At 40.5% G+C, this 26,660-nt stretch overlaps 2 protein-coding genes and 1 long non-coding RNA gene across 7 annotated transcripts in view; 1 reads left to right on the top strand and 2 right to left on the bottom strand.

Moving 5' to 3' along the window:
• The window catches only part of LOC109379159 (uncharacterized), a 29,217-nt gene extending 21,329 nt beyond the window's left edge, over positions 1–7,888 (bottom strand). For 2 of the 3 annotated variants that reach the window (XR_002123137.1, XR_002123136.1), the window contains exons 1-2: positions 7,672–7,888; positions 7,325–7,450 (exon numbers count right to left, since the gene is read on the bottom strand). This is a non-coding gene — a long non-coding RNA (uncharacterized LOC109379159). Of the gene's footprint in view, positions 1–6,200; positions 6,242–7,324; positions 7,451–7,671 lie in introns of those variants that run through there. The other variant, XR_002123138.1, reaches the window with a different exon arrangement.
• TRAF5 (TNF receptor associated factor 5) overlaps positions 1–17,066 on the top strand; it is a 70,791-nt gene extending 53,725 nt beyond the window's left edge. Inside the window, exons 1-4 of one of the 2 annotated variants that reach the window (XR_002123135.1) lie at positions 8,040–8,179; positions 14,936–15,017; positions 15,145–15,288; positions 17,026–17,066. The gene's annotated coding sequence lies outside the window, so the exon portion shown is untranslated. Of the gene's footprint in view, positions 1–8,039; positions 8,180–14,935; positions 15,018–15,144; positions 15,289–17,025 lie in introns of those variants that run through there. The other variant, XR_002123134.1, reaches the window with a different exon arrangement.
• A 7,107-nt stretch (positions 17,067–24,173) lies between these two features.
• The window catches only part of RD3 (RD3 regulator of GUCY2D), a 9,912-nt gene continuing 7,425 nt past the window's right edge, over positions 24,174–26,660 (bottom strand). For both annotated transcript variants that reach the window (XM_019635435.1, XM_019635436.1), the window contains exon 3: positions 24,174–25,660. In XM_019635435.1, coding sequence (XP_019490980.1) covers positions 25,354–25,660 — 307 coding nt within the window. In that variant the 3' untranslated portion in view covers positions 24,174–25,353. The remainder of the gene's footprint in view (positions 25,661–26,660) is intronic.

Genomic DNA, 26,660 nt, shown 5'->3' with positions numbered 1-26,660 from the left:
TTAATAAATGTAGATATGCATATATATACACAAATAATTTAAAGGTATTTTGGTAATATGAAAGTAATGTGCAGATGAGCAGAATTTAGTGTATGGTAGAGAAAGTATCATAAATGGACAAGAGAAATTTAAAACCTAAGGAAGACACCATTACAATTTCCATTGGGTGTCAGAAGTACTCCTATCCCAAACTAATTCCTAAAAACAGTATCTCCAATTCTTTTGAGAGAAATTTTGAACATAAATTGATACGAAAACGGGCATTTATATAAACTCATGACTTTTCTTGTTGAAGTCCTGAGTACTTTGTGAAGAACACAAATGATTATGTTCTTATGCATCTATCTTGTACGGAGGGTGTATAAACAGTCGAGAAAAGTCTTCCTGACTCTTGATAAGCCTGAGCTTAACAAAAAATACCCAGTTTACCTGAGCCTGAATTCATTGTTATGCATCGAGCATTGCTCACACTTGGCCTGGCTCCCTTGAGTGTGCAAGGACAACTGCCATGGGCCGAGGGCCACTTAGGGTAGCTCACTCAGACGATGACCATGGACCTCACAGCTTGTGAAGTTAACCTGATAGAAGCAGCAGGATTTATACCAGTGGCTTCTGGAATCATTGGAACTTCCTTAGTCTCTTCTGTGATGCTAAAGACTCATAGTGCACAAATCGCCCTCAAAGGGTTAAACTCAAAGAAATAAGTTCACAACCTAAATATACTGGAGAATTACACTGTAGCTGCTGGTGAACTCTGGTACAGTTGATGGTCAACATGTCACCTCAGACAAAATGAGGAAGCCTTTTTCTAGACCAATAAGTGGTTCTTTGTGTTGGTTTTCAATGTTTCTAATCATCCTTGGTCATCCTTGGGAGTGGAAGATCATATTGTTGTAACTAGTTTTAAGTAGTAGACGTGAAAAGCATCTTCAAGTGAATTTCTGAAAATATGGGTTTTGTGTTTTAATCAACTTTTCCACATAAAAAGTTTAAGTCATGGTTTCTTATGAGTTCAGAATCCCTTCGTCATGGAAACAGTGAACACTGAACAAGGTATTCTAGAGTATAAAGCACTTCTTTCCCACAAAGTAAGAGTGGTGATTTTTGTTTTAAAGAAGTGGATCTGTGTAAACTATTTTTCCTCTTTTATGACATGAACAGTTATTTTTATTCTATTGTATATCAATAAGGTTTAAGTTTTTATTTTATTTTTGCTTGATTTTGATTCCTGGTGAAAGGCAAACAATACACTAGGCATAAAAGGGCAGCTAAACTTAAGAAATATATATGCAGGATTAAAGTAGGGTGGGGAGGCAGGGTACATATTAATGCCTGTTAACAGATCTGAATTCTGACCCCCTGATCTTCAAATTTGATATTTTCAGAGGAACAAGAATAGTCACAACCAGGTTCAATCCACAGTGCCAATCTTGGATGCAAATAAATAGGACACAGAGCCACCAACCTTTGAGTGGTCCCTGGACCATCAGTCCACACTGCCAACTACCTCTTTTCTCTTAGAAAGTGTTTGAAGATATGGGTCTTAATCTTACATAAGAATTCTGAGCTGGAGATAAATCTTGATGGATAACACAGTAGGGGACCCAGGTGGGAAAATCACCTGAGATCACCACATTTTAGGGGAGGAGGAAGAGGAACCTGCAAAGCATTTGGAGAAGGAATGGTCAGAGGTAAAGAAGTACAAGGGAGGTGGGAAAGAAAACGAATGTCAGCAGGACCAAACGGCACCCTGAGAACAGCAGTCACTCCCAGTGCACCCCACAGCCGACTCTTGAACTCATTACCATGCCCATGCTGCGCCCTCCTCAGTCTGTGTCTCTGACCCTTTGCCTTAAGTTGCAGACTCATATATCCAAGTACCTGCTGAACATCTAAACTTAGAAGTCCCACAGGTACTTTAAAGTCCAGTTCACCAAAGCTGAGCTGGACATCTTCCCACTGTCCCTTCCACTGACTCCTCCCGTTTCTTCTAACCCAGTTAATGACATCATCATCCAAGCCAGAAGTTTGGACACTATTCTAGATTCCTCCCTCACTGTCCCCATCCAAACATCCTCCCAGTTGTCAATATGACCCCCAGATAATTTCTTTAAATTATTCCTACTACTTATCCCTACTGCCTACCGCTGCCTTATGATAGCCTACGTTTTTTTGCGATGCAACTTTTTTTTTTTTTTTTGCCTCTCTCAAATCCAACCTCACACAGCTACCAAGTAATCTCTCTAAAATGAAAAGCTAAGAATGACTCCCCCCCGCCCTCCACTGGCTCCAACACCCACAGGACAAAGCCCAGCCTCTTTGGCGTGGTGTGCAAGGCCTTGCAGGCCCACCTCAGGCCCTCCAGCCTCACCTCCTGACAGTTCTCCCCCTTCACATTTAGCAATAGCACACCAAGCTGCCTGCCATTTGTCTGTGCGTATGCTACACTTCTACCGCAATACTCTTCTCTGCCTTCACCTTCTCCTTTGCCTGGTGAATTCTTGTCCTTTGAGATTCCACCTCACCTCCTCCAGGAGGCCTTCCCAAACTACCCCTACGCACTGCACACCCCACACCACCCTCACGAGGCCAAGAGCACCTGCTCTGTGCTGTATACTTCCTTGTCTAGATCTCAATTGCTGGACTTTTCTCTTTTTTTTCCAGAAAACAAGTGTTAATTGACTACGTACTTGTAAGATTTTGTGCTGGATGCAAATAGAACAGATATTGTCCCTATCCTCATAAACTTTATAATCTAGATGTCAACCAAAAGTGGGGAACCAAAATGATCAAGATGTAAATGTCCCCAGTTTCCTCTGACAGACTTTTCCTCTCACTCCGTCCCCAAAAATGTATCTGTCAGACCAGTTCTGAATGTTTGTGATGCGAAATAATAGGCAGAAAACGTTTCAAGGGAGAGCCCTAGGGACAAAATTTATGAAAAAAAAAAAGCTACACCAATCCACATGAGGATTGGGGAGAATTAAAGAAGAGAGAAAGGAGTATGAATTTATGGGAACTGTTGGGAATTGTGACTTGGAGCCCCTTGGATGCTTTTTTTGTTCCAAGAGACTGTTAAAGACTAAAGTGCATTTAAAAAGTATTTTTCGCTGTTTGAATTACATTTGTTGAATGAAACTCCATGTAAGGACTAGAATCTGACTCCAGCACTTATAAGACACTTGAACAAATAAGTATATAACAATATACGTTGTGATAAATGCCTTGAAGAAAATGACAGAGTACCATGAATAACAGGGCTAGGCTAGAGAGAATATGTGCATACTTAGGGTTATCAGGGAAGGCCTTTATGCTGAGGTAACATAATAATTAGTGTCATGTAACGTGTTTTCTGAATGCCCAGAACTTCTGAACATCCTTCTATCTGAGGAATTTCCTGTGAGAACACTCAGCTCCTGGACCCCCTTTGCAGTACAGGCATGTGACCTAGGCCCCATCAATCAGGCGTAGCCATGCAAAACTTCATTTTGAAAAATGAAGTTGGAAAGATTCAACTTCTTTTGCAAGAAAGATCTGCAAGATGAAAGAAGGAAATATGCTAAACTCTGGCTACCTGGTGGAGAAGGGGGGTGAGGGTGCCAGAGGCACAGCTTCTGGCACCCCGATCTTTCTTTTCATGGACTGTGTTTGTAGAAGCTGTGGTTTGGGCATCATGCGGTGGATTTTCACTAGAGCCCTGGCTGTGCTGCATCCATATCTGGCTGCTGGTCCCCCTGGAGATTCTGTGGGCTACACATATTAACAAAGGCCCTTTCTCAGCCAGAGCGGATTCTGATGTTTGTAACTAAGAACATGACTGAATCAAGCTGAGACCTGAAAGATGAGTCAGCTATGGGAACAGCAGGTAGAATGGCCATTTTGGACAGAGGGCACTGAGAAATACAGTCATGTGCCGCATAACGACACCTCAGTCAACCATGGACCCCATATATAATGGTGACCTAAGATTATAATGGAGCTGAAAAATTCCTGTCACCTAATGACATCATAAAGTCATAGTGCAACACATTACTCACGTGTTTGTGGTGATGCTGGTGTAAACAAACCTACTGCGCTGAGTCATATAAAAGGATAGCACGTACAATTACATCCAATACACAATACTTCATAGTGATAATAAACAACTGTGTTACTGGTTCATGTATTTACTATACTATACTTTTAATTGTTATTTTAGAGCATACTTTTCTACTTATAAAAAAAAGTTTAAAACAGTTTGGCAGGTTACACCGACGGCAGCCATGATCATACACCTTGTGTTTACCACATCTCTTGATTGCATCATACTCTCTTGTGCTTGAATTAATCTCGTGTTGTTTTGTACAGTAACACACTGTACAGGCTTGTAGCCCAGGAGCAATAGTCTATCCATATAGCCTAGGAGCGTAGTAGGCTAGACCATCTAGGTTTGTCTAAGTGCCCTCTATGATGTTTGACAAAATCGCCTCATGATGCATAACGCATCCTGGTCATGAAGTGGCACCTGATGGTAAAAGTGTTGGTTTAGGAAATGAAAAGAGGCCTGTGTAGTGAGAGTCCATTAGAAGCGGGGAAAGTGGCACTTAATGAGTCTAGAAAAGAAGGCGAGGCCCAGAATCTCGTGCTGAAGTCACGCAAGGCGTTTGTGGTTTATGTAACGTGATGGAAGCTGACATGCTTTTGGCAGGGGAATGTGTGCTCTGATTAATATGCTCTAAAAAATTGCTCTGTGTGGAGCACAGGTAAAAAGAGAACAAGAGAGGACATGGGAAGAGTATTAAGGTTACATCACACTGCAACTACGTTTACATGCCTGAGCCCTTACTAGATCATAAATTCCTCAAAGCCAAAAACTGTGTGTCGTTCAAATGCATAAAAGGTCCTCAGTGTATTAAGCTGAACTGTATATATGCAATAATGCACTGAACCTTTATAACAAATCTGCTAGGCAGGTCTTATGACCATTTCATGGATTAAAAAAAACCAAAAACCTGGTTATTAGAGAGATCTATGTGCCATGAGCTAAGCATTGTCCTAAGAAGTTTACACACTATGTCTTAATGCACTAATCCTCACAACAATCTTATGAGTTATATGCTATTTTATCCCCATTTTACAGATGAAGCAACTCAGGCACAGAGGGGTTATGCAATAAGATTTAGGTTACATAGCTAATAAGTAGTAAAGCCAGAATTTGAATCCAGGCAGCCTGGCTTCAGAGGGTCCACTCTTAACCGCTGTGCAAGACTGCTTCATATGGGTACTGATTAATTCTACATGTTTATATAACAATATAAATTTAAGTGGGTTAAAATATAATAATAGTAACCACTAGAATAAAAATTGAAGGTATAATTTTCAAATCACTAGAGGAAAAAAAACCTGGAAAAAGAAACTTTATCGAACCAAATACAAAAAAGAACAGGAAGCATGATACATAAAAAAACAAGTTAGAATTAAATCTAAACACATAATTATGAATGAGTTAAATTATATTAAAAGAGGAAATATTTTTAATGTGGAGGCACACATATATGTTTATTAAATACATATCTAAAATAAAACACAGCTAATAACTCCATTACTAAGTATATATTTAGAGATACTCTGTACATGTGTACCAGGAGACACACACAAGAGTTTACTATGAGCATTGTTTATAAAAGCAAAATAACTGGGAAAAACAAATAAGAGAAGGCATGGATGTGGAGCAACAGAAATTCTCCTACACTGCTGGTGTAAAAGTAAGCTGGTACAAGCACCGGAGAACAATTTTGCAATATCAAAGTTGAATTGTGCAAACTCTTCCACCTTGCAATTTCATTTGTAGATATCTGCCTAAAAATTCTTGCCTGTACCGAATATGATATTGTACAAGAATACCCATTAGCCCATGTTGTAATGGCAAAAATGAGACATTGTTAAATTACTAAATTACTAGGAACAGGAGAACGGATAAATTGCTTTATAGTCATACAGTGGAATTCTATTCAGCAGGTATGATGAAAAAGCTAGAACTACATGAATCAACATGGATACTTTCACAAACATAATTTGGGGTGATAAAAGCAAGTTACACATTGGTATCATTTATGAGGTTTAAAAACATACAAAACAGGGGGCCAGTTGAGTGGCTCAGTTGGTTAAGAGCTCGCTAGTGCGAGCTCTGAGCAACAGCAGTTTGAGTCCCGGCCTGAGCTGAGCTGCCGCTGAGCTGCCCACAGGTGGCAGGATGGCTCAGCTAAAAAAAAAAAAACATACAAAACAATATTATATGTTACTTATATAGCTGTATATGTATGCAGCATGTATAAAAACTTTCGTAGGAATAATAGATACCATGCCCAGGGGAGGAATTAACTTTGAGAAAGAAGAGAGGGCGAGTGAGGCATAGTAGAAGGGATTCACAGGGGCTCTAACTGAATACATAGTATTAAAATCTGAAGCAAATGTGGAAAAATGTTAAACTGTGATAAAGTTAGGTTGTCAGTATATAGGTGTTCATTATATTATTCTGTAACCTTATACATGTTTGTAATATTTCATATTAAACATTTTAAAGAAAATAAGTTTCCAGCTCAAGATTGTACAAAAAGAACAAATAAACTCAAAGAAATAATAAGAAATTAATAAAGGCATACATTAGAGAAAAAACTTCTACATTAGAGGTTATCAATAAAATCAAAAGCTGGTTTAATAAATCTGATCAAGAAAAAGAAAATAAGACTTAAATAGAATATATAAAAATGAATTAGAACAATATGAGATCAGAACATGTTAATAATACTGTGTAGACAACTCTGTACTAATAAATTTGAAATTGCAGATGAAATGGATACTTTTCGGGGGAAAAAGATTTATTTCTTAAAAAGTCACCACACCCAGATGGCTTTAAAGATAAATTCTTCAAAACCTAAGGAACAGATCATTCACATGCTATGTGTACTCCAGGTGATATAAAAAAGTTCATCTGCCTGATTCATTTTGACACCTAGCATAAACTGATATCAAAACTAGACAAGTTATATAGAGAACTAAAGAAAACCACAATCCAATCTCACTTATGAACAGACACAAAAGTCCCGAATTAAATACACAGCAAACTTCATCCAGCAGTGTATTGGAAGACTACATACCAGGATTATAAGGATATCTCAACATTAGAAAATTTATTATTGTAGTTCTATTATTGCAGGGTGATGGAGAAAAGCTATATGATCATCTCTAAGACTAATACTGAAAGTATTTGGTAATAATACAGATTTCTGATTTTTAAAAAAAGACACTATAAAAGACTTAGCAAACAAAGAAAAGAACAAAGTACCTTTAATTTTTAAGGAAGGTTATCTACAGGAATCTTCAGAAAACATCACGAACCAAACGTAAGATGCACTCCACATAACTTCTGGAGAGTAGTACTGAAGCTACTATTATGGTGTTGTACTGGATTCTTGGGGAAAGACAAAATTGTTATTTATAGATGAATTCTTACTTACAAAATCCAAGAGAATAATTAGAACACAAAGGTTCAGCGGATGACCAGATAGATGAACAAATCCCAAAACTAAATTATCCTAGGGTCCTTTAGGAAGAGCAAATTAAAACAGAAACAAATACTGCTAAGGAAAAACCTAAAATGTGCAAAACAGCAAGAAGATTGCAAGGCTTCACCTGCATAATAAGGGAAGATTTGAATTCATGGAGAAATAACCACATTGTTGGACGGTAAGTGTCAATATTGCGCTGGTATCAAATCTGGGCAAACCGATCTACGAAAAAACAAATCCCAGGAAAACTTGGCCATTTGGTGACAATGTATTACAGAATAAAAGTGGAATCCCAGACAGATTACAGGGAAACGTTGCCATTTGGTGCCATTCTGTTAACAAAACTGGGCCCTAAGGTTTGAGGTTTTGGGCGATGAACGTGGAAACGCAGAGCGGAGTCACGGGCGTTCAAGTCAGCGGCGCAGCGGAAAAGCCGTGTAGGCTCCGCCCCTCACTGTGTCTTGGGCGGGGCATTTCCGGCCGCTGACGAGCATGCGCGCTCGGAGTTCCCCCGGAGGCCGTGAGTCCCCCGACCCTCAACACCGCGCGGTCGGGCCTGGGACTCCGCGGAACTGGGCGCCGTGGTCCCTCAGCACCCTCTAGCCGGGGTTGTCGAGCCCCTGCAGCTTCCAGTAAGTGACAGTCCCAGTCTAAGATGTGGCTAGAAAGAGGCCGCGCCGGCATTTTCTTTCTACCCTTCCCCCAAGCCCCATGTCAGCCACTCCCAGGCCGCTCCGTCACTCCTCAAATCTCCCAGCGTTCCAGGTGGCCCCAAAGTACATATGTGTCTGTTCTCACAAGCGTTTCCTTCACCTGAAACGGTCGCGGACGTGTCACGTGTACGGCAGATCCTCAATGTCATGGTTAGGTTCTGCGACTTGAAGCAGAACACGGATAAGGAAACGTTATCACAGGCCGATGGCGACAAACAAGAAAAGTGCCCGGGGCGTCTCAGCCACCAAACCCAGTGGAACACAAAACGCCGTCCTGGGAGGGCCCGCGGTGCTCGGGGAGGGTGTGCTCTCCGTCGGACGCGCCTCAACGCCCTTCCTCTTCCTCCCGTTGTGAGGCGACCCCAGGGGCACCCCGTGGGAATGCGCCCACTGCCGCGTCTCCCCCCAGCTCCCTTTGGGAAACACACGGTTTCTGGCTGCTCCAGAACCTTCCCTCTGCTAATGAGAATCTCTACCATGGACGGCCTTCTCAGCGCAGAGCCCCCCTCGCCCCCTCCTGCCTCACCCCCCAGCTTCTCTTATTCAACAATAGCAACAATTAACGAAAGAATGCCTTAAGAGGAAGACACTGACCTGAGCGTTGTACACGCATCATTTTGTTTCATCAGGACACCACTCCTTAGGTAGAGATACAAACGAGAGCACCGAGGCGCAGGCAAGTCCAATCATTTGCTTACTAAGCAGCGGTTCTCAGCCTGTGGGTTGCGACCCCTTTGGGGGTCGAACGACCCTTTCATAGGGGTCGCCTAAGACCAAAGGAAAACAAAAAGATATTTACATTATGATTCATAACAGTAGCAAAATTACAGTTATAGAGTAGCCACGAAAATAATTTTATGGTTGGGGGTCACCACCACATGAGGAACTGTATTAAGGGGTCGTGGCATTAGGAAGGTTGAGAACCGCTGGCGTAAGGGGACAAGCTTGAATGCGAGAGAGTTGAAATTGGAAGTTCCTGCCAAGGCTGGTTGCTATCCCCCCGCCACCACTACCTTTCTCTTTCCCAAATACCTGGGCATCTCCCCCCTTTAGTTGCTTCTCTGAGGAATATTTCTTTTCTGAATGCGGTTTAGAATATCCCTGTTACTGGACATTTGGCCTGTGACTTAGAGCTCTCCTCAGACCCGTGGGTGTTTCATTTTATTAGGTATCTAAGCTCTGAGCTTGGTAATATTATGCACCACCCCCAAATGTGCTTATGCCTCCTTAAAACTACGCCCGCCAGTCCAGTACTCAAGCGTTCCTCTTCCCCGGCTTAGTATGAGTCATTATCATTATCACTGTTTTTTTTGTGTTTTTTTTTTAAAGATTTTTTTTTTTAATTGGGGAATTGGGGGTATGGGAACAGTGCTGGGGATTTGGGGGAAGGGGAACAGACAAGTTGTTGTCCTTTTGTTCTTCAGTCTAGTTGTGGAGGACGTTGCTTCACTGGCCCAAGTTGGCACCATCATTGCGTTCTTCCCGGGCGAGGCAGATCAGTCGCCGGCTTCTGGACGGCCGCTCACTGCGGCTGCTGGCCGCTCACGCTGGCTGCTGGCTACACACGGTAGCCCATGGCAACCCACTGCCACAGGGGATGCAGCCTATGCCGTCGCTGGCGACTCACCGCAGCCCAGCTCCAGTTTGAGCTGTTGTTCAGCATCTTAGCTGTGGAGGGCAGTGTCACTGGCCCTCATATGTGGGATCCGAACCGGGGCCCTCTGGTGTCCCAAGCCAGTTCTTAACCATCGCGCCACTCGGCTGGCCCCATTATCACTGTTAATCACTGTTCTCAGCAAACGTGTGAAGAGTCATTTTTTTTATGACAGTGAAGATAATTGCAGTTTCAAAGAACTCGGAGGTTCCTGACCTCAAGGAGAAATGCAACATTTATTCATAAAAAGACCAAGACAATAACAGAGACACACTAACTCAGTTGCACCGAAAATAAGTTTTACGGGGACAACTTTGAACAAAATAGTTAAAGGCCAGACTTGTTTCCTCCTCTGTAAAATATTAAGGATAGGTGAGATTGTTAAAGTTTGTGAATGTAAGTTCAGACAAAGGAGTGATTGCTGAGGTGGAAACTGTTGAGGCTGTATAGTGTGTTCTTGATACGTTAATAGAGGCAGGATTAGGTTGAAGGCTTCTCTTAGCACTTTGAACATCTAATAATGGCTGTAGACCCTACTCTGGAAATAAAATTCACCTTCATACAACATTTTATACCCCATTTTTAGGAGATTCATGACCCACCTTCTCTTTTCTGAAGCCTGCATGTCAAAACCCCCTGATTTAGAGAAATAAATTGCACTGCAATGCAAAAGGCAAGACTAAGCCAGATGTGGAGGGCCTTCCTCTTGTACACAGTGTAGAACCATCGGAGCTTTAAGAAGTCGGGCAGCAGTGTGAAGGATGTGGGGAAAGGCGGTGAGACTCAGGCGATAGATGGAATAGTTTAGATAGTTTAGGAGATAGTAAAGGGTTATGCCAAGCATAATTGGGAATAGGGGAAATTTCAGGCAAGAACAAATCAAAAGGACTTAATATCTGACTGGATATGGAATTGAAAGATAGGAAGGAGTCAGTAATAACAAGGCTTGAGGTTTGTACAGTTATGTTTTTTGCAGTTTTGTTTTTTCTCTACTTTGGTTTTTAATTGTACTAAGTCATTTCTATAACATACATGCTCTAAGAGAAGATGTCACTACTGAGGATGAACACTTAAAAAGCACAATAGGGAATTCTACAAACAACCTCATACTCATAAATTTAACACCTTGGATGAAATGGACCACTGTCACAACTACCAAAACTCATCCAAGAAGAAACAGATAAGCTGAAAAGTTCTACAACTTAAAAAGGAAAATTCTCCAGTGCTGTGCAGTTTCACTGGTGAATTTCATCAAACATTTAAGGACAAAATAATAGTCATTCTACAGCAGCTCTTCCAGAAGATAGAAGAGGCAGGAAAACTTCCCAGCTCATTTTCTGAAGCCAACATTACCTGATACCAAACTGGATTTAAAAAAAAAAATATATATATATATATATATATATACATATATATATACATATATATATATATATATATATGAAAACCAAATCAATGTCCCTCATGAACAAAGATGCAAAAATCCTCAAAAAATATTAGCAAATTGAATCCAGCAACATGTAAAAATACTTTTATGAATGAGTGTCATTTATCCCAGAAATTCAAGACTGGTTCAACATTTGAAATTCAGTTAGTGTAACTCACCATATTACCAGACTACACAAGCAAAATTACCGATACAGGTTCCTATCAACAGATGCCAAACAAACAAAAAAACAGCATTTGGCAAAATTCAATATCCATTATTTGAAAAACTTACTACCATGAACCCATCACGTTCATTAGTGTTCTTTAAAAAATTTGGCTCATCCAAGATGAGGAAAAATCATCTTTTGAGCCCCAAACAGAGTCTAATCCACTTAGAGGTCATTGGTTCTGTATTAGCTGTACAAATGACCGCAATCAGTGATCCACAGGACTGACTGGTGTGACTGACTCAGTGGCTGGAGCTGCTGAGCAGCGAGTTTTTGCCTTGTCTGACTTGGGCTTCCCATACAAGCCTGCTTGCTCCTGCAGTTCAGCACCCCCACCCCACAAAGATGCTGCATTGCTGAAATGGCGGACAGATGGTAAAGATTGGGGAGGGGTGGTAGCGTTGACATAGTTGTGGTAGTCTCTTTAAGAGATGGCATTCACTACTTTTCTATCTTAAAATTTTGCATTTTGACAGAGAGCAAACAAATAGAACGTGTACATAAGTTTCAGAAAGTATGTAGCTGTCTTCATATCAATGTTCCAAAAGAAAAAGAAAAAAAAAAACAACTCAACAAACTAGGAATAGAAGGGAATCTAAAAAGACCATGTACAAATCCTAGCAATAACATCATACTTAACGGTGAAAGGCTGAATATCCTCTACCCCCAATGTAATATTGTATGCCAACTATAATTCAATTTTAAAAATTGTACTTTTGAAAGATCACATGGCTTTGTGGGGAAGAGATTGTATAAAGGTAAAAGTAGAAGCAGGAAACCCAGTTAGTTGAATAGTGCAGTATTTCAAGTAAGAGATTTTGGTGGTTCGGACTAGGACAGAGTTTCTCACCCTTGATGCTGTTGTCATTTGGGGCTGGATTATTCTTTGTCGTGAAGGGCTTTCCTGTGCATTGTAGGATATTTAGCTACATTCCTGGCCTCTACCCACTAGATTCCAAGTAGTGACCAAATTGTGACAAGATTCCAAGTTGTGATAACCAAAAATGACTCCAAACATTATACGGCAACCAAAAAAGACATATAGGCCAATAACACAGATCAGAGAGCCCATAAATAAACCCAAGTATATTTGGTTTCCTAGTCTTCGACAAGGTGCCAAGAACACACAACGGGGAAAGAATAGCTTCTTCAGTAAATAGTGTTGGGAAAACGACCACTATCTTACACTACAAACAAAAATTAACTCAAGATGGATTGCAGAATTGAATGAGACCTGAAACTGTAAAACTCGTAGAAGAAGACATAGGGGATAAGCTCCTTGGCATCAGTCTTGGCAATGATTTTTTGGATTTGATTTGTGTTTTCAAAAGATTGTATGACTGTGCTTTGTCACAAATCAGATCTTGACATTCCTCTGCTTAAAACGCTCCAGTTGCTTCTCACTATATTTAGGATGAAACCCCAACTCCTTAGCATAAAGCTGGCTTTATACTTTTACATAGTCTGGTCCTTGCTTACTTACTACCTCGTTTTGTACCATTTCTCTCTGACTACCGTGCTTGAGATTTACCTACCATCTTTCTGAACACCAACATGCTTAAACTTGTTCCTGCCTCTGGGCCTTTGAGCTTACCTTCCATCTGCTTCAAGTTCTTTCTTTTCTTTTTTTTAATTAATTTATTTTTTTATTATTATTAGTTTCAGGTGTACAGAACAATGCAATAGTTATCCTTTTCACCCCTCACAAAGTAACAACCCCCCTCCCCCCATCCACTGCCCTCCCACTCCCGATATCATACTTATCACAATTTAATTGACTCCATTCCCACACTCTACTCCACATCCCGTGACTATATGTATATACAGGCTTTCACATGCTTGGCTGATTTTTGTCTTTCAAATCTCAGGTCAAATGTCCCCTTTTTAGAAGCAGACAGTCACTTCCTATCCACCAGGGCATTATCATAGCTTGTTTATTTTCTTTGTAACACTTATCATTAGAAATTGTTTTGTTTCTCTTCTCCCCAAACTAGAATGTAAGCCTATGAATGTAGAGATCTCGTCCATTTTGTTCACCACTGTATTTCCAGTACTGGTTCAGGGGTTTAATAAATAAATTGGGTCTATGAATGCATGAATTAGGAGAAAAACGGTTTTTCCTACAGAAATGTCTAAGTCTCCAGAACAACTTGGTTTTACTTTAAAGTGCAGGGTGATAATAGAGATCCAAGGAAAATGTTTATTAAATAGAAATGAATGATTGGAGACCTGAACAAATAAAAGGGCTGGAGGAGTAATATACTCATTGAGGTGGTATGAGTCCATGAGATTACTAGGAGAGCAATGTTTTTCAAAGTGTGGTGTCAAGGCTTCTTGCATTACTAGAGGTCTCTCTCCGGATTTTCTAAATGAAGGTCTCTGGTGTGGAGCACAGGAATCTGCCTTTTAAGAAGCCTCTTGGTGTTTCTTAGTTGTGCTAAAGTTCTGGAACCAATGGAATAGTGTATAGAGAGAAGCAAGCAAAAGATGAAGGGCTGAGCCCTGCCTTTAAGGGTGGGAGGAAAAACTTGCGCCCAAGGAGGAGATGGAATGATGTGCTGCAGGTACCAGGGAGAACATCTCAGCCCCGAAGGGGAGCCACAATCACAGCTATCCCTGACTGGTCTGTTATTCGCCTTGGCTGCCATGATGCTAAAATACCACAGACTGCATGGCTTAAACAACAGGAATTTGTTTTCTCACAGCTCTGGAGGATGGAAAGTCCAAGGTCAAGGTTCCAGCAGTGTTTGGTTTCTGGTGAGAATTCTTCCTGGCTTGCAGATGGCCTCCTTCTTGGTGCATTATCTCACATGGTCTTTTCTTTCTATGGTGCGTGGCGAGACGTTTCTTTCTCTCTGTTTCTTCTTATAAGGCCACTAGTCCTTTCAGATTAGTACTCTACCCTTATGACCTTATTTAACTTTAATTACCTCTTAAAGACACTATCTCTAAATACGGTCATATAGGGAGTTAGAGCTTCATAGTAAATTAATTTTGAAGGGTTGCAATTCAGTCTATAGCAACTGGTGCTTCCCTTTATCAGTGAATAAAATCAGTTTGACATAATGTGATCCAAGTGTATCACCGCATCAATGCTAAACTCTTGTTCTTTTAGGCTATAAAGCAAATTTCATCTAGAACAGGGTGCTTATTTTGATCAAATCTGCATGTTATGAGGATAGACACTCAAATTAGGTCTATGAAAGGTTACCATTTAATAGAAATATAAAACCATTTTGTAAATAACTAACACCTGACTCTTTCCTTTCAGAATTTAAAACATGGTTTCCATTTCCTTTGTCCCCAAAAGACATCATTTTGCCTTTTTCAATTCTCTAATAATTTGTCAATAAATTGGTTTTACAGACATGGCAGGCAGGTTTTATAGGCATGAATAAGAAGTCCACACACAGAATTCCTGAAGATGCCGGGACCAGCAGAAATGCAGGTAGGAATTTTTCTTGCTTTAAGACCTTGTGAGTAATTTCAAATATGTTTTATAAGTTATTTGTTTCTCTCTCATTTGTTGCTAATATTTCAGAGAATAATTGTGTTACATTTTATATCAATGTAAGGTAAACAGAAACGAAAGAAAAAAGAAAAGCAAAACCCAAAACACCACCGATCCCGACATAGATCAGCATCTTCTTCCTCAGATGACCCTGTGTTTCCTTCTTCTTCTTCATCTTCTGGAAGCCAGACAGATTCAAGTACTGAAGGTATTCTTATCACCCTGTTAAAATTGTTTCATTTATAAGTTAGATGATTTAAAAAGAAAACTCATTAAAACTCCTTTAAAACTTCTGTCTATTCAACAGACGTTCATTGAGAATACCCACTTATGTGTCAGGCAAAATGATAAACATGGCACGGTCTCTTCAGCCAAGGAACTTTTATTATGTTGGGCAATAAAGACAAATAAATAGTCCATTACAATGCAGATGAGTGCTGAGTTGGTATACATGTATTAAAGGGACCAGGTAAGGCTTTGGAGAGGAAATGATATCTAAATGGAGAACTGGAGGATGACTAGGCATTTTCCAGACAGAGCCAGGGGAGTGAAATTCAGGAAGATTTATTACAAGCTAAAGGAACTACACACGCTAACCACGGCAGATGTTTGGGTTTCTGATTCTTTCTCAAGTATTATGCTTACACTTCTATTATTGATTTACCAGTGGACTATTCAGAGTTATTCGTTGTAAACAAAAGAAACTGACTCTGGCTGACTTAAATGGGAAAGGAATTTATTGACAGGATATTGAGTAACCTGCAGAATTGCCAGGAAACCCAGAGAACTAACCTTTGAATATGGATACGAACAAAGTGAAAGTTGGCAGCTACAACCATAGGCACAGTCATACCACAGAGCCCAGTCTGGTAAGGGCACACTGACAACCCTGCCACTACTCAGCCTGGGTGGCTCAGCTTGCACTGCCATGGCCACTAAGTGATACCACTGTCATCACTGCCACTGCTGCCACTAGACAGTGGGTATTTCTGCCACTACTGCAGAATGGATTTTTCACTGTTTCTGCTGCTTTGTGTCACTAGCTCCTAGGCAATGTCTGAGAGTAGATCACATGTCCATGTCCCAGCTGCATAGGAAACTAGAAAATCAAGTATTGGCCTTGTCAGCATTGATGGTGGGAGGCATGCAAAGGAATATGCACCAAACATGTGAAGGAGAATCAGATACCACGCAATCAAAATGTAACAGAAGTTCTCTACATTCAACTCCAGACAATATCCATTGAATAGCTCACTTTAAATTACTCCTTTGTCTCACCTTCCTTTATCCTCTCAGTGTTTGCTAGTTGTATTATAATTAGTTTTTCTAATAGTTAATTTGACATCAATAAATAATATACTTGTAATTCTACTTTCTGTTCAGTCAACTTTAGTTAATTATTTTTCCGCCATCTTTTCTTCCCATTGTATTTTTTTTTATGCTTTCAATAGTCTGAGCTACACTTGTAATCTGATCTACAACCAAAACTAACTCATTATTTTTGTCCATAGATTCACTTTAAAGGTTCAAAACCAATGGTCAGCACTTAAATTATTATCACTATATAAATATTGTTACATCAGTGCCAAGTCATGTGCTATGATTAGATCTCCCTTTCATGGACCTAATATCCTGTTTACTGGGATTCTCAAAGAATGTTTCTAGTCATAGCATCAAGTACATTTATAGTTGCTTAAAACCATGCCATATCTTAGTATTGCTTCATATTTGAACCATGACTTTCTTGTACAGTTTTTGTTTTTCTTGGAGTTTCTAGTTCTAACATTTGGGTTTTATTGTTGACAGAAAGGTAATGTAACTTTACCATAATACACAGATTTTCCATTCTTTCAATCATGAAGTTCATTTCTTTTCCCTGGAGATGTTCTTACCTGACTATTATAAACCATACCGCCTCAATTTTTAAAAAATCTAATTCTTTTAGATGATACTAAGGGAAAAATTAAGAGAAAGAGAGGAGCAAAAAGGAACAAATGGAGAAAAAAAGGAAAGGTAGGTAATTGTGAGTAATTTAATGTAAGATTTGGTTATTAGAAGATTCTGCACTTTCTATTAATTAAGGAAAACAAAGCCTACAGGGACTTTTTGATGATATATAAGGGATGGAGTGTTTAACATAGCAGTTAACGTGGAGCTAACCTAACAGTATCCTTTTCTTTTTAAAAAATACTCAGAAAACTGAAAACTATACAGACAAGTAAAAACTTACTTCCCATTTTAAGTCTAATTTCAGGGATGGGGTGGTAGAGGGGTGAGGAGGTAGGGGGTGTTCTTTATGTTTCCAAAGCCTGGGTTGGGGGAAGATACTCAATCTAGTTCTCAATGTTATCTGTTCATGCAGGTATCTTCTGAAATGTCAATCATTCTGTCTGGTTCTCAGTCATTGATCCACATGATCTGTCACTGAGATGTCTTCATTCCTGTCTGCCTAGTCACTTCAGGTATGGTGGCTCTCTCTCTCTGTTAGTTCCACTTCCGCAATAAAGCCTGGTCAGCATAATCGCCTCTTCCAGTCATTTTTACTATCCCAAAGCTCAGGTTTCCCTTCCCCCACCTTAGATTTTTTTCATATTTGTATGGAATTTTACTGCCTCCCTGGTGCTCTATGAATCAGGGTACAGGGCCCATCTTTTTAGGATCCCTCAATGTCTATACTCTTATTTCTTTCTATTCTTCTTGCAGCTTGGGGTGGGGTTGTGGGTAGGTGAGACTCATTCCAGTTTTTTCCAATTATATTTCTCCCAAATGTTTTATCTATGTATGGAAACTTCTCTATTCCCCTAAAGGCTTACATTTTTAGAAATCAAGTTCTGGAAGACTTCTTTTGTTCTGTTTCCTACCCTGGTTTATCCCTTCCCTAACACAATGAGCTCAAAGCTGCCTAACTATTTAAGAGGAATATGGGAGAAAAAGGTGAACTAATAAGAAGGAAAAAAAGTTATCCGGTCTCATGAAAACCTGTTGAAATGACAAATTTGTGGAATAATATTTGCTAATATTTATCAAGCACTAACTATGTACCAGACATTGTTCTAAGAACTTAACATGTATCAACTAACCTAATTACCACAATAATTAAATAGGTGCTATTATTCTTCTGGCTTTATAGGTAAGGAAACTGAGATAGAGAGGGGTCAAGTAATTTAACTAAGTTTTGTTCAGTAATGTCGGAGCTTGTATTAAAACCCAAGAAGCCTGACTTTGAAGTTCACCTTCTTTACTATGTCATTGGTTCTCAAATGATCCCCGCTCCAAGGGGCATTTGGAAATGCATAGGAGATATGGATCTGATTTTCATGAAGACTGGAAAGTTACTGGCATTTAGTGTATAGGGACCCAGAATGTCAAATGTCCTGTAGTGTGAAGGATGATCCTAAGCAATAAAGAATTGACTCATCCAAAATTTAAATAGAACTCACATTGAGAAACACTACATTATACTATACTAGTTCTAAATTGCCCAGCTTGCCTCAAAAGTTTAAAAAAAAGACTACTTTTTATAGAAGACATTACAAATGTTATTCAAAAATAAATTGATAGGCAGATTTTCCACTTAGTTCTTTTAAGATTTTCAGGGAATAGGTGAGTCCCATATTATATAAAATAATCTTTCAGAATATGAAAGGATATAGAATGCCTTTTAATTGATTTTATGAAGTTAATAAAACAGAAATATTAGATTTTGAGAAATACTACTAGAGACAAAGAAGACATTTCATTGTAATAAAAGGATCAATGTATTAGGAAGCTATAACAATTATTAATGTATACACGCTGTAGAAAGTTAAATAGTATCCTCCCCCAAGTTCATGTTCACCCAGAACCTCAGAATGGGACCTTATTTGTAAATAGCTGTAATTAGTTAAGATAAGATGGTGCTGGAATGGTGTGGGAGGGTTCTAAATCCAATGACTAGTATTATGAGAAGAAGAGGAGAGGGCACACATAAATGAACAGGGAAGAAGGCCAAGTGACCACCACCACAGCAATTGGAGTTATGCTGTACAGAAAGCTGAGGAATACCTGGGGGCATGAGAAGCTGGACGAAGCAAGAAAGGATTCTTCCCTGGAGCCTTCAGGAGGAGCACGGCTCTGCCAATACCCTGATTTTGCACTTCTAGCTTCCAAAACTGTGAGAGAATAAACTTCTTTTGTTTTAAGCCACCTTGTTTTTGACGATTTGTTACAAAAGCCCAGGAAACCAATACACCTAAAAAATACATGAAACAAAAATTGAAAAGCGAATACACAACTCAAATTATTGGAGATTTCAATATTCTGCTTTCAATAATTGATGGAAAAAGTAGACAGAAAATCAGTAAGGATATAACAGACTTAAACACTATTAATCAACTTGATGTAAAAATATATCTATAGAACATTTAATCAATAGCAGCAGAATACACATTCTTTTCAGTCTCACATAAAACATTCTCTATAAATGTAAAAGTACTGAAACCATTCAAAGTTTGTGTCTCTGATCATAGTAAAATTAAATTAGAAATCAACAACAGGAAGACATTTAGGCAATCTCCAAATATTTGGAAATTTTAAAACACACTATAAAATAACCCATGAGTCAAAGATGAAATCACAAGAGAAATTAGAAAAGATTTTGAACTTGAAAAAAATCTATCAAAGACAAAGCAGTGCTCAGGGGGAAACCTATAACTTTAAATTCCTATATAAGAAAAGAAAAAAGGTATCAAATCAACAATCTAAACTTTACCTAAAGAAACTAAAACAAAAAGAGCAAATAACCCAAAGCAAGCAGAAAGAAACAAATGATAAAGAACAGAGCCAAACATCAAACAAATAGAAAGAAAAACCAATATATAAAAATCAGTAAAACCAAAGGTTGGTTCTTTGAAACAAAAAAATTGTTTGTTTTGATCAACAAAATTCATAAACCTTACTGTACTTATCAAGAAAGAAAAAAGAGAGAAAAGACACAAATCAACCAAAATTAGAAATGAAAGATAGGACATGATTACTGACCCTATAGAAATTAAAAGTGTTATAAGAAAACATTATGAATAACTTTTTTGCCAACAAGTTAGATAGCTTAAGTGGACAAATTACTAGAAAGATGCAAATTAACAAAACTAACTCAAGAAGTAATAGAAAATCTGAATAGAACAATAACAAGTAAAGAAAATGAATTGGTAACTAAAAATCTCACAAGGAAAAGCCCAGGCCCAGATGGCTTCACTAGTGAAATATAGTACTTAAGGAAAGAAGATTACCAATCCTACAAAAATGGTTTCAGAAAATAAAGATCTCTCCCTCTTCAAACTCTCAACAGTTTATTTCTTTTAATGAGGATTTAATCAAGCCCTACATATTGACAAGAAAGTTGTAATCTGTTTTATTCTTGGTTATATAGTGTTCCACAATGAAGTATTGTTTAAACTTAGAATGCTTATGAAACATTAGTGTTAATAAGCAATAAGTTAATGACTATACATAAATGATAATTCTGCAAATAAAAGAACAGAAGAAAACTCCAGCAAAATGAAAACAAGCAGTCTATCAGATACAGAGTTGAAAACACTGGTTATAAGGATGCTCAAGGAACTTAGTGAGAACTTTAACAAAGAGATAGCAAGCATCAAAAAAAGACTTAGAAACCGTAAAAAAGAACCAGTCAAAAGTGAAGAATACAATAATTGAAGAATGCACTAGAAGGAATCACCAGCAGATTAGATGAAGCAGAGGATCAATCCAGTGATTTGGAAGACAAGAAGCAAAAAAACACCCAATCGGAACAGCATAAAGAAAAAAAAAAAGAATAAAGAAAGGAAAAGAAAGTTTAAGGGACATGTGGGACAATATCAAGTGTAACAACATTTGTATTACAGATGTACCAAAAGGAGAAGAGAGAAAGCAAGGGATTGAGAATCTATTTGAAGAAATAATGACTAAAAACTTTCCTAACCTGATGAAGGAAATAGACATACAAGTCCAGGAAGTGCAGAGAGTCCCAAACAAGATGAACCCAAATAGGCTAACACCATGACACATCATAATTAAAATGGCAAAGGTTAAAGACAAAAAAAGAATCCTAAAAACTGCAAAAGAAAAGCAGTTATTTATCTACAAGGGAGCTCCCATAATACTGTAAGCTGATTTCTCAACAGAAACTTTGCAGGCCAGGAGGGATAGGCACAACACATTCAATGTGATGGAAAGCAAGGACCTACAACCAAGATTACTCTACCCAGCAATGCTGTCATTTAAAATCAAAATAGAGATAAAGAGCTTCCCAGAGAAAGAAAAGCTAAAGGCGTTCATCACCACCAAAGCAGTATTACGGGAATGTTAGAAGGACTTCTTTAAGACAGAAAAAATAAAAATAAAAATTATGAATAATAAAATGGCAATATCTATATATCTATCAACAAGTACTTTCAATGTAAATGGATTAAATACTCCAGTCAAAAGACATAGGAGGGATGAATGAATAAGAAAACAAAATCCTTACATATTCTGCCTACAAGAGACTCACTTCAGATTGAAAGACACACACAGACAGAAAGTAAAGGGATGGAAAAAGATATTTCATGAAAATGGAAATAGAAACAAAAAAAGCTGGGGTAGCAATCCTTACACCAAACAAAATAGACTTTAAAACAAAGGCTATAAGAAGAGACAATGAAGGACCCAGTAATCCCACTTCAGAGTGTTTATACAAAGAAACCCAAATGCTACTTGCAGCATTGTTTACAATGGCCAAGATGTGGAGGCAGCCTGGGTATCTGTCGATGGATGAATGGATATAGAGTAAGTGGTACATATATATAATGGAATATTGTTTGATCATGGAAGAGAATGGGTTCTTGCCATGTGTGGCAGCATGGATGGACCTAGAAGGTGTAGTGCTGAGTAGAGTACATCAGACAGAGAAAGACAAAGGCAGTGTGATTTTGCTTATATGTGGAACCTAAGAACAAAATTAACAAAATAGAAACAAACTCATAGATACAGAAAAAATTTGATGGTTGCCAGATGGGAGGGGTTTGGGGGTGTAGGTGAAAAAAGCAGAAGGGATTAAGAAGTACAAATTGGTTGTTACAAAGTAGGTATGGAGATGTAGGGTATAGCATAAGGAATATAGTCAATATTGTAATAACTATGTATGGTGTCAGATGGGTACTAGATTTGTTGAGGTGATAGATGGGAGAGGGTTGGGGACAGGGTGGAAAAGTTGAAATGATTAAAAAGTACAAATTGGCAGTTACAAAATAGTCATGGGGATGTAAAGTAAAGCATAGGGAATATAGTCAGTGATAGGGTAATAACTATGCATAGTGCCAGGTGGGTACTAGACTAGTCAGGGGGATCACTTTGTAAATTATATAAATGTCTAATCATTATGCTGTACACCTGAAATTAATATAAAATAATATTGAATGTCAACTGTAATTAATAAATTTAAAAGGTGGGGAAGGGGAATAAGGGGTCCAAATTTCCAGGCATAAAACAAATCATGGGATGTAATGTACAGCATGGGGAATATAGTCAATAATATTGTGATAGCGTGGTATGGTGTCAGATTATTGCTGGACTTACCATGGTGATCACCTCTTTAGGTATATAAATGTTGAATAACTATAGTGTACCCCTGAAACCAATATCATATTGTATGTTAATAAAAATCTTAAAAGAAGAAAATAAACTGCAAAAATCATTTGTTGGGAATAGAGAAATTTGAATATGGACTGGGTGTTAGATGATATTAAGGAATTACTGTTAATTTTGTTGGGAGTGATAGTATTGTATTGTAGTGACACAGGAAATTTTCTTTATTCCTTTTCAGTGCATACTGAAGTATTCAGGGATGAAATGTCACAATGCCTGGGATTTATTTTAAAATACACAAAAAATAGATAAAGCAAATCTGGCGAATGTTAATAACTATTAAACCTTAGTGATGGGAATATGGGGGCTCCTTACACTTTTCCCTGTACTTTTCTGTTGTGTTTGAAAATGTTTATAACAAGTAAAAAAACCCTAAAACTAAAAACCACAGTGAAATAAAACGTAATCATTGAGTGATCCAATCCCCCCACTGGCTCCCTCTAGTGGCAGTGGTGTTGAACTGCGTGCTAACTGTCCTGTGAGTTTTGGGCTTGTTCAACCCATCCTTTCAACTGCCACTAGCTGCTATGACACACTCACAAGGAGCCTCTCAAAATGTTTTGCTCTCTAATTGAATTGTTATTGAGTTTTTAAGCTAGAAACTGAAGTAGATATCATTACTCCCTTTAACGACCTGTACCCAGAGGAGTGCCTTCTCACAGGTTTGAGCACCACCCGTCGGGATTCACTGCAGTAGGACCACCAGCGTCTGCGGCTGGTGGACCTGTCTATCTTGACTGAAGTGGGCAGGAAAAGTTTTCATGGGCAGCAAGTTACTTAAAAAAGAACATGACATTGAGAGCCTTGGCTCTTGCTTTTTTGGGGGGGGGCGGGGGGAGAATAGATACATGTAGGGTGGTGGGGAAGAAGGAAAGCAGTAGACATTCTCTTCACTGACCTCCTCTGACCCCTGCCCCCACCAGGTTGACCCTCCATTCTCTCAAAACGTGCTGGCCCACATCCAGGGCACCCAGAAAGCTCATGGCTAGTAAATCCTTTTCTAGCTCTCCCCCAATACTTCTGCCCCTACCAACTGAGTTGCCTGCTTACCAAGGGTCACTTCTGTTTGTTCCAAAATTTGTTTATGCCAATTGTTCTTACAGTTATGACTGAAGTACACACAAGCAAATAAAACAAGTGTAGAACTCCCATCGGACAACCCACATGTCACAAAAAATAGTGAACACAGCTTGGGCCTACATTAAAACTTTGGCAATTGAATGAACTTTTTAATGTCTTAACATAAAATATGTAAGATGTTTAAGGTATGTATTTTTATTGAAGTGATTCTCAACTTTTACCGATTATGTGAATGAGCCAATCAACTCTATCTTGACAGTGTTGGATGAGAGGTTTTCCAGCATCCTATGATTGTCTCTCTAGATTTGTGTGAAAATCACCTAAAATCAGAATATTCAAAAAATCTTTCCGTTGAGCTTGTCAGAGGATATATGGACTTTCCCCTGCTGACTTATCTCCTCCTGGCATTTTGTTTACAGGCCACCTGGCCTTCCAGTTTTGCCATAGGCAATCCACACATTGGAGACCCTACATGCCCATCATCAAGATCTGACAGTGTAAGAAATGGAAGGACAGTGAGCCTGTAGGGAGGTTCTTCTAGAACATTTTATTCAGGTGCCTCAACATCAGTTAGGGGTTTGGGCGTCACTTTCCATGGGAAAACCCAGAGAGCAGGCGTGACCAGATTCAGAAGGGATCCTGGAATCAGAGACCTGGGCTTCCCAGAGCAGTGAGTCAGAAGGCCTCGAAGCTTAATCTCTGGAAGCAGCTGCTGGCCGCCTCCCAGGTGATGACGCTGTGGGGTGGGGTGACAGCAACCTACCTCCGCCCCCGGCGACCTTTCTAGGAGAGAAGCTTAGACCCCCAAGCCAATGCCAACGTAAGAGATGGGTCAGAACACGGGCCGGTGCAAGCATAGCCCTTGGACCTGTCCCGTCACAGCCCAGGACTCGAGGACTCAGGGGCAGAGACCGTGTATACAGCAACACTCTCGTTGTGCATGGGGACCTGGCTGCAGCTTAAGGTGGAAGAGGCCTGGCTCTCTCTGAGCCTCAGTTTCCTCATTCACTAGTCAGGAAAGTGGGACCGAGTGGTCCCTGTGGCCCTTTCCAGCTCTGCTCGCCCACGAGGCTGCGACCCACCTGCGGTGGTGAAACCAGCCCAGTCACCAGCAGAGAATGGACACCACCCAACAAGTCCCTCATCTTTACCCTGGGAGATGGGGTAAACGGCCGGCACTGAAGTGGGGGTGACAACTCAGATCTTGGCAAAAAGGCAGGGCAATGCTTCCCCCTCCAGATAGAAGCAGAAGGCGGGGGATGGGGCTGTGGTCTGTCTGCCGAGACCCCGAATCTCTGCGAGTAGGAAGGGGCTGCTCCTGCTCCCTGGCACGCCTGCAGCCCCAAGCCCCAACTCTGGGCCTTGCAGCCAGCGGGAGAGGGTGGGCGGGGAGGGGTCCTTCCGTCTTACGGGAGTGTCTTGGGATGTGGCTGCTTCGGCCTCCCTCGTCAGGGGGCGTCTGGAGGTTCCAGGACCCTGGACAGTCACAGGCTTCTCATGCCCTCCCGTAGGTGACTCAGGGGTGGGTGGGTCAGTCCTCTTGGAGCGCCCGGAACTCGGGCACGCTCCAGGTCCGGGGCGGCGGCGGCGGCGGCGGCGTGTCCCGCTCCACGTCCTCAGAGATGGTCCGGATGTCGCTGGCGAAGGGGGATATGCGCGCGCGGGCCTTGAAGGCGGCTAGCGCCAGGCTGCCGCGGGGCCTCCGGCTCCACTGCCGCGTCAGCTTGTGGGCCTCCTCCTCCTGCTTCATCGTCTCCAGGACTTCCTGCAGCACCGAGCGGAACAGCCGGGACACCTCCTGCACCTCGGGCTCCTGCTCTGCCATCAGCTGCCGGAACCTGGGAGCGGAGGAGCAGAGAGCGCGGTGGGGCGGCCACCTGGACACGGTACGCGGCGCACCCGCCCGGCAGGTCCCATCTCCTCCACTTCTCCACTTCTCCTGAAGCGAATCAGGAGCCACCTCCCCTCCCGCTTGCTTGAGTTCAAACCCCAGCTCTGCCACTTCTAGCCTCTGTGAGCCTCAGTGTCCTCATCTGTAAACTGGGGACATAGCTGGTACCTTTTTGTGAGGTTTAATGACTAACATATGCGAAGGTCCTGGCACTTGCCTCAGGTTGTCGCTGCCAGAGTAGAAAGGGGAGCCCACTGCTATCACCTCCTACCGCTGCGAGGCTTCCTGGCAACCCTGTCCCACCTCTCACACGCTGGCGCGCGAGTGGGCTCTCTGAAATGTGTATCTGGTTAGGTCACTGCCCTGCGATGTTCCTGCCCTGGCGCCCGCCACCTCCTGGGGGCGGGTGAGCTGTTTGGCCGTGCACACCAGGTCCCCTGCTACTTCCCCATCTGTGCTCCAGCCGGGATGAGTCACATGTGGTCCCCAGAGCTCCCTGTGGGGTTTCCCAAGCCGGTTCCTCTGCCTAAAATGTCTTCGTTAGAGCTCAGAAATGAGCAATAGTTAGCAAGTCCATTTACTACATGGGTACTTCCACCATATGTAGAGTCAGGACTTCTCAAGGATGAGGAGTTCAAGGGGCATTTCAAAGGAAAAGGTGTACATTGGATAAAGAGATGGGTGAGGGAAGATTTGGGGAGCCTAAGGAAGATTTTAAGGTATCTTATTGTGCATCTATATTTCTTTACTAGTATTTGAGAAATGCAGATAAAGGACTTGAGTTACTTTTGAAATTATTTTTGGTTGTTGGGCTACGCTTCTTTGACTTCAACATGAATTCAGCTGAGACTGTGGGTCACAGCTTTATTAAGGTTATATTTATATTCAGGAACATTATTGTACCCAAACTCTTCATGTTTGGTGCCCCAGCGCTCTGAACCCTTCAC

This window comes from Hipposideros armiger, unplaced genomic scaffold (assembly GCF_001890085.2).
Source record: "Hipposideros armiger isolate ML-2016 unplaced genomic scaffold, ASM189008v1 scaffold_22, whole genome shotgun sequence".
NCBI lineage: Eukaryota > Metazoa > Chordata > Mammalia > Chiroptera > Hipposideridae > Hipposideros > Hipposideros armiger.
This window is presented reverse-complemented; position numbering and strand designations above follow the sequence as displayed.